The following is an 8663-nucleotide window of genomic DNA, read 5'->3' as shown; positions in this document are numbered from 1 at the left end:
ATTAAGTAATTTTGCGACAAAATAATTGAAATTTAGGAAAACTAATGAAAATTGCTTGAAAACTTTGAGTTTTAATGATAAGGACAAAATAAAGGGTAAAGTGAATAGTACCAGGATTGACTTTTTAATGTAAAAATGTGGTTTTTCGTTAAAATGAACAGTACTGGGTGATTTTCATTAAAGTTCCTTTGAAATTTTGGGGTTTGAGTTGGGTTATATTGATAAATATTAAACAAATCAAATTAAATAAGCATTAAGCTAATATAAATCAAATTAGGTCCACTCAAAGTTGATTGATTGGATTAGTACGGTCATGGATGTCTTTTTGATATGCGGATAATACCTCGGGGATCGCGGCGTTGCGGTGGATGATTGTGTGTGATTCTGCATTTGGAGGGTCTGACGAAAGAACTTGGATTGTCTGCCTCCAATTTCTGTGCCCTTCACATGCCCTTCTGTTTTTGTGGTCACGGTTAAGCCACGTCAACATTTTATATTATTATTTTATTTTATTTTATTATTTTTATAAAAAAATAATATAAAATATTAACGTGGCTTAACCGTGACCACACAAAACAGGAGGGCACAAAGAGGGCACCTAAATGGGAGGGCACACAATCCAAGTCCCTGACGAAAATGGCTAGCAAAGATATGTCAGATTCTGTTTCTAAATTCATTATTTATTTGGTTTTTTAATGCTTAGTACACGATATGATAATATTCATATTCATTTATAAGTAAGAGATTTTACAAATAGTCATTTATTACAGTGATAGAGATAAGTGTTACCTTACACTACCGTGTAGGTTCAAATCTCATCAATTCTCTAATCTAACAAATTTACCATTTGATAAAAAAAATAATCGATTTTTATCAAAAGCAATTGCTAATATTGTATGTTAAAAAAAAAAAAAGTCTGCTAAATTAAACTCAGACGTGTGGGATCATCAGTCAATTTATAATCTAGGACTTTGGCATTTTTCATTTAGGAACCGACGCACTAACCTCAGTGTGAAAGAGATGTGTAAAAAATACAAATTAATTAAAGAAACAAAAATTAAAACAAGAGTAGAACCTTTAAATATCTAAATATTTACAACAGAAATATATATAATGTAAAACATGAGAAGATGTTAATTACAAAATTACTAAGAATAATCCATACACTAATAAGAGAAGATTACGCTACTATGTCTCGACGTTAAGAACTCCTCTATTTTGTAACTCTAAAAATCTAATTGTGCACATAATTTTTTTCATTTTAATTGTAAACAATGAAGTGCACAATTAAAATTTTAAAATACGAGTAACAATTTTCTTTTATTTTTTACTTTATTTATTTATTTATTTTACTTTTAGTACTACTTGCATTTTCCATATAAATTATAAGAAAAACTAACGAAAAGTTAAAAAAAAAATTAGTTTTAATGAAAAATGACAAATAAAGGTGTAGTGAATATTACCAAAGAAAGGTAAAATTGTGGTTTTTCGTTAAAAAGTGAACAGTACCAGGTGTGTTTCAGCTAAAACTCCCTAAATTATAACATTAACAACAAAAAGATGGAAAAAAAAAGTATGTATGAATATTTTGGGACCTACTGCTACATGTTAGCATTATGGATGATAGTGGAAGGACTGGTGGATCACTGAATTTGCCTTGATGACCTAATGGACCTATCAATGGTTCAATATTAGTTATTGTTTGTTAAGACTTAGGAATTATGTGATGCCACTTTTTGTTGGATGAGAGAAATTTATATCGACTTTATGACACATTTAGACTGGAGTTGAGGTATGCTGGCCGACACTTAAAGGTAACGTAGCCAAAAGGAAAGTGACGTATAAAGTATGGATAAATTAAAATCAAAGCCAAAATTTATTTAAACTAACGGAGGGTTTAAATATACGAAAACATTCCACGCGACGTCACGAACCCGTACACGTCGACCATGCGCCGCCACAAAGCGGCAAGCGCCTGCATGCGTTGACAGATTCCAAGGGAATATTCTGTTAACTCTAATGGACATACTTAATGACGTCAGTAACGGCGTGAGAATTCCGTTAACTTTAATAGAATATTCTCCTTCTTCCCCAGCTTTTCGGTCACCGTTGCCTCGCATCTGCCGTCGCCTGGTTCGCCGGAATTTGGAAAAATTTGGCTGGGTTTTTGTAAAAACATTAAAATTCTATTTGGCCAGATTTTTTGTAAAATTTGGCCGGACTCGTGGTGAGGAGAGGAGCACGATGGTGGTGGTTTGAAGTTCGATATGTGAGGTTTGATGATGGTTCTTTGTTGTTGTAGAGAGAAAAGAGGTACAGTGAGAGAGAAAAGAAGAAGAAGAGAGAGAGAGAGTTTCTGATTGTACAAGAGAGAGTTTCTGATTGGGTGATAAAAAATAGGGAGAAAGGTGGTTGGTTGGTGTGGTAAGTGAGGGACCGGTTTGAAAATGGGAAGGGGTCCAAATCTTGTACAATTTAAAAGTACACAAAAATCTAGCTCACCCTATCAAAACAGTGTTTCCAACTTTAAATAATCCACACACATGTACAATTTTACCCGTTGTTAACTAAACGTAACTTTTTCGTTACAAATTCGGTTCGGGTCTAACTTGTGCTCACGCGTTCATAAAAACGAGTACTATTTAATTACGATAATAGGAAAAAAAACATTTAAAAGCCAAACAACAACGCCCACGTTGGATTCCACTTTGCCAACAAGGGCATAATCGTCATTTTACATAATCGGGAAGGAAATTACATGGAAAATTAGGACGGATCGTCACACTTTTAATCCAATAATAATATTATGGAAAAAAAATTTACTTATGATATTGTATTATTAGGTTGATAAACTACAATGACGGTAAACTCATTTCATGTAAGTCATTCTTCTTTTAAAGGCCTATCATATTGTTTTTGTTTTGTTGGAAGAGTGTCTTTTTGGAAGTAAGAAACAATGAAACATAGTTTTTCTAAAGAAAACAATGAACAAACAAACAAGTGGCATTTTTATTCCTACCGTTGGAATGACGTCTATGTTCGAACACCCCCTTCTCCTCCTATAAAAAGAACAAAAAAAAAAGAGAGAGAAAAAGGGTAACAACCAAATGAAGGAGGTTAATAATTGTAACCTAGTTCGCATGCGCTGCATAAATTACTAAGTGAATGTATACACACCAAAATTCAGTGAGGCCTTAATGGTAACAACCTATAGCCGTTACATTTAATTCAGTGAGGCTTGGTGGCAAGTCACGGTTATCCACCAATTAGAGGTTATGGAAAATTTCACCTTACATGTGGTCACAGTCAAGCAGACTCACCAACTCGGAGCATCGAGTTATCGAATCTGGAACTTCCCACATTTATTTATTTATTAGAGAGCCGCATTTCTCGCCCTTACCATTGGACCACTTGTTGTGGTTGCTAAGTTACATTTAATTCACACGTGTATATTGGGGGAGATGTTTGAATTTCCTTCCTGGAACCTGGAAGGCTCAGTTATCTTCTCCATGAATCCGTTATGTACAGTTAGGTGTTAACAGTTAATGTTCTATTCAAAAGCAACATATGCTCTTCAAACAATTAACCTACCGCATGCTTGTGGAAAACGATACACGTAGGCCATAAATTCTTAACCCTTCCCTTTTGTAGCTAAGCAAATGTGGCTTAGGCCATCTAACATGGTTTGCACGACCATCTTCTTGCACTTGAGTTTTTTAAATTAGAATAGTGTACAACATAAATCGCCTTATACAAAGAAGAAGGTATCAGAAACATAGGGCAACAAAAACATGTAAATACATGTGTGTATTTTCTCTTTAAAATAAAAGTCACCATGAAATAACTGAAAATTAAAACTTGAGTATTACTAAGGAAAGGTTTCTTGTATCACTTGGTATCAAAGTGGGTTCAATTTTATTCCGTTCGGTTTTTTACCGGAACTAAAAACCAAATTGAAATTACTGTTTGATTCGGTTCAGATTTTTTCAATTTTTTGTTCAGTTCAGTTTATTTTCAATTCGGTCAATTCGGTTTGGCTTGGATTTGGTACATTTTAAGATTGTAATCTTCAAAGCATAACAGATAAAGTCATAATTCACCCTATAATTTATAAAACTTTATTTTCTTTTGATAAAACCTCGACGGTACGAGGGAAATTTTATTGATAACGAAAAAGAATGTACACCTAGTCAGGGGGGACATAAACCTTACCCCTCGTAAAATAAAAAAAATAAAAAAAAAAGAGAAAAATTACATGAAAAAGAAGGGGGGACATAAACCTTACCCCTCTTGAAATGAAACAAAGAAGATATATACAAGGAAAAGAGCAAAGTTGAAAAGTAAAAGAAGTGCAGGCTGCAACCATTTGATACACATACACCACCACACTGTTGTGCGAGCGTAAACAATTGTAGAGATGCAAGCATAAAGTTTCAACCAGGAACGAATCTTGAGCCACCAACATAGAAAGGGCGCTTCGGTTAACTGAATGAATGGTTCTGATTTAGTATCAGACGATCAGCGTATCACCATTCACTAGTAAGCAAAAACGAATAAGAAAATAATTGTAAGATTATTGGCATGGATTGAGAGACAAATATGGTCTGGATATTAATTTGGAGTAATTGAAGTGCAAATAAGAAATCAGAAGAAGTTAGAAAAGGTACCTGACCATGACGCCAACTTCTCTCTGGTCAAAAAACTTCTCTATGGTCAATGCTTATATTAGGGATGTGAGCAATCTTAGACCAGTCCTCACCTCTTTCTTTCTCGCATCTTGGCCTTAATAAGCTGGAGCAGTAGAAAATACGCAGTGTCTCTAAAGAGGTGAGGCGACACATCCCTTCTGGCAGTGATGCTAAATTAGGGCAAAATCCAATGACTAGTTCGGAAAGGGATGTGAGGTTACCTATTCCTTCCGGCAACTTTATCAAACGATCACAGCTATAAATACATAGAGTACGAAGGCTCTTAAGGGATTTCCACTGCAAGAAACTCTCATCCTCCTTCCACAAATCCAGCTCGTTGCAGCGCTTTATCTCTAGACAATCAAGTGCGGTGAGATGTTGGACGCTCGGAGATGGGGACAAAGGTATACCCCTCAGTCTACGACAACGGGACAAACTCAATTTCCTGAGAGAAGTGAGATTGCGCAGCCATCTCTCTGGAACACATTCTATATCCTCAATGCCTTCAATTGCCAAACTTATTAATTTGGAAAGAGGAGAAGAGGAGGAAGCGGAGACATGCGGGTCAGATGCTCCAGAGTCTAAAGGAGAGAAAATAGAGAAGAGGGAACAACATGTACAAGCAGATGATGTTGTTTCTGCTGGTGCCAAAATGTCTTCATCACCGATCATCATCGTCTCTTCTAATGGCTTCAAGCTGGTATTATGCAAGCACAGCCCGTCTTCAAGATGTGGATAGAGTGGCATGGAAGTTAGGTTAGGACAATCCAAGACATCTAATAGAGAAAGACAGGGAAATGAAAGCGATGACTGCTGTATATGCTGATGCTCATACTCTGTCATTGGGGAGCCAATTAGAGCACTCTGCTTCCACCATCCCTTGAGATTAGGACAATTCCATAGGTAAATTGCCTTTAAGGAGGGGAAGAATGGACTTCGTGATGGCGACGATGAAGCTTCTGAAATGTACTCCAAAGCATTAAGCCCATCAAGTCTAAGAACCTTAAGACAAGGTAAATGATCAAACGGCGGGAGATACTGACATGTTTTGCAGTGCTTCAAACTGAGATTAACAATATTTGTGAGAGAAGAAAGCCAACCTGCAAACTTCACACCGTCAAAAAAATACACCGATAACTCTTTCAAATTTGAATGAGGTTGCAGTGCTTCCAATAACATTTCACCATTTTCAGCCTCATTGACGTCACCTGTAGTATTTACCTTCCACCACAAAGACAACGAAGTAAGACTCTGTTTTTCCTTCATATTTGCAGAGTTTGCTTCTGACACCATATCTTTCCCGTTCCACATTTCAATGCTCATATTTCCCGTCAAGTTGTTAAGCCTGTTCAATACGCCAAGCCCAGCACCGCCCCTTGAGATGCAACCGTCTTCACTCAAAACAAATCTATCCAATGTCCGAAGACAAGTCAATTCTCCCAATCCATACGGCATATGATTCAATCTGTCGCAGCCAACTACCATGAGATGCCTTAAATTGAACAATTTATTAATGTCTCTTGGCAGTTCCACAAGCTTATCACAACGTGACAGATCTAGGGTTTGTAGATTCTGAAGTCTAACTATCCATTTCGGGAGCCTCTTAATGCGATTTCCACTAAGATCGAGATATCTTAAATGTCTCAGTTTACGTAGGGAATTTGGTAATGCTATGATACACAATTCATTCAGACTCAACATGCGCAATGACTTGAAATTTGAAGCAATTGCATTGCAAAATGACTTAGACCCATCATCACCAAAACTGTACAAATATTTGCTAATATAGAAAAATGTCCGCAACTTATGTGCCTTTAGCAAAGACGTAGGAATTGTTTTACTTAACCACGGACCAATTGAAAAATTCGCATGACGAAGATTTTCAGAAAAATTATCCTCCTTTTCAACTACTATGGTGATTTCCATCCCAGACACTGATTTTGCAAGGTCGTGCATGAGGTCGTGCATTTTACAACTACTTATCATACCAAACTCATCATATGTTACCTCTTGGAAAAAAGATCTCCACACCAATTCCAAAAAATATTCATAACCAACATCTTCCAAACTCTCATTTTGATCTAAAGACTTAACAAACCCTTGTGCCACCCAGAGGTTAACCAATGTCTTTCTATCAATCTCATAATCTTTAGGGAACAAGCTACAATATGCAAAACAATGTTTCAAATGTGATGGGAGGATATCATAGCTTAGCTTAAGTGTTGGTAAAATATCACTTGCTTCCTGATTTACTTTTGAAAGATCGTTATTCTTGAAAGCCAACCATTCATTTGCCCTATTCTTAGAGTAGAGCATTCGCCCTATGGTCCTTATAGCAAGTGGGATGCCCTTACATTTTCCAACAATCTCTACCCCAATTGCCTTAATACTTGGATTTTCTGACTCTTGTTCTGTTTTGAAGGCCATTTGCTTAAATAAAGACCATGATTCTTTTTCTTCCAAACCCCTCAAGAAATATGGCTTATTTGTGTCTACAACTACTTCACTACGAGTGGTTATCAATATTCTACTACCTCTTGCACCACCCATCAACAAGCTTTTCAAACTAAGCCATTTTTCCCTATTGTCATTCCATACATCATCTAACACAAGGAGGTATCTCTTTCCATCTATTAGTTTTCGGAGGTCATTTTGCAATTGATCCAACTCAAGGTTTCCCGGTGTCCTACTAGTGATTTTTGCAACAAGCACATTCAACTCAAATATATCAGAGACGCATACCCATATTTTTAACTCAAAATGTTTTTGGACTGTCTCGTCGTTGAAAACAAGTTGGGCTAGTGCAGTTTTTCCCAAACCTCCAATCCCAACTAAGGAAATTATTGACACATTCTCTATAGGAATAGGATCTAACAGAAGTCCTACAATTTCCCTTTTATCCTTATCCCTCCCTATGATTTCTTCCTTACGGACAAATGAGTGACTTTCCCTCTCTTTACTTACAAATCGTGCCTCTTCGAGACGCTCATCGAATTGAAACCTTTTGTCAGCCTCAATCACATTAAGCGTCTCCCTAATTTCTTTTATCTTATGACCGATCTTTAGCCGAAAAATAAGTTGGTTTGAGCTTGAGAAAAATAGGCGTACCTTCTTCGAAAATTTATTTCCAGTTACCATTTGTCTCCACCGAGCTTCAGTGTAGAATTCATCTAGCAAGTCGTCAACATCATAAATTACATCTTCTAGGCTTTTCAGCCACTCTGTGACTCCATGATTGGCCTTCTTTTTTTCTGCATCAAGAAGAACATTTTTAATTTTGGTAACTGTCTTCTCAAGCTTTTTGAGCTCATCTTTGACACCGTAAAGCAATCCCATCTCTTCAAGAGCAAGTTTCTGCAAGCTTCCAATGATTCCTTCGGCAATGTTGAAGAGGACCCCTTCCGCCATCGTCTTGATTGAGGATAAGATTAAAGCAAAGCTGAAAGTATAGAGTTGATTGTAGGAGGTATGAATTTGGTGATCTAAGATGGATCCTCGCTGCTAATATTTATATGGCATTGCAACCCTATCTCTGGTAACTAATACTTAAGCGAAGTATATGATTCTAACTTGTTAATGATGCGATTCTTAGATGAACAAGATTGAAAATCAAAAGGTAAATAAACAAAACAAGCTAGAATGCTTTATTCTTAACTTGCTTGGTTTGTTAGCTTGATATCAATGCTACAACTATTCTCCCCAACCTTAGAACGTTGGTTGACAACTTGGCATCGAATGTGAAAATTAAGTAATTGTAGACTGAAAATTCATTGATCCCAAGCAAAGCAAGGTATGTCTCTATAACTTGAACAGGTACAAATCTTTTCTTTTTCATACAAGCAATGTTATACTTTAAACTAATCTAAACTGTAGCAAGTGAGTTTCAACATCGAGTGCATTGGGAGAGAAGCACATCCATTCTAGTCAATGTGGCCACGCCAGCATCTAGGGAATGTTTCAAACTTAAGGCATATG

General features: G+C 36.5%; 1 protein-coding gene across 3 annotated transcripts; it reads right to left on the bottom strand.

Annotated features, from left to right (window-relative positions):
- Positions 1 to 4117: 4117 nt before the first annotated feature.
- On the bottom strand, positions 4118 to 8215 carry LOC103418634 (putative disease resistance protein RGA3). 3 transcript variants are annotated; one of them, XR_011578570.1, is made up of 3 exons: positions 5524 to 8215; positions 4668 to 5410; positions 4118 to 4536 (listed from the first exon to the last, which is right to left on the bottom strand). XR_011578570.1 is itself a non-coding variant. In XM_008356739.4 (2 exons), the coding sequence occupies exon 1, from the start codon at positions 8094 to 8096 to the stop codon at positions 4695 to 4697; it is 3402 nt and encodes a 1133-aa protein (XP_008354961.2). In that variant the 5' UTR covers positions 8097 to 8210; the 3' UTR covers positions 4118 to 4536; positions 4668 to 4694. The 3 variants fall into 3 exon arrangements, 2 of the variants coding, with proteins under 2 accessions (XP_008354961.2, XP_070674029.1); XM_008356739.4 differs by having other exon boundaries at positions 4668 to 8210; XM_070817928.1 differs by lacking the exons at positions 4118 to 4536; positions 4668 to 5410 and having other exon boundaries at positions 5634 to 5690; positions 5789 to 8215.
- Positions 8216 to 8663: the final 448 nt, after the last annotated feature.

The sequence above is a fragment of the Malus domestica genome, chromosome 02, assembly GCF_042453785.1.
Source record: "Malus domestica chromosome 02, GDT2T_hap1".
NCBI classification, from domain to species: domain Eukaryota; kingdom Viridiplantae; phylum Streptophyta; class Magnoliopsida; order Rosales; family Rosaceae; genus Malus; species Malus domestica.
The sequence above is the reverse complement of the archived record's forward strand: the minus strand, read 5'-3'. Positions and strand labels throughout refer to the sequence as shown.

Bases quoted from the DNA above. Each gene is read 5' to 3' on its own strand.
- LOC103418634 (XM_008356739.4), bottom strand. From the start codon at position 8,096: ATGGCGGAAGGGGTCCTCTTCAACATTGCCGAAGGAATCATTGGAAGC.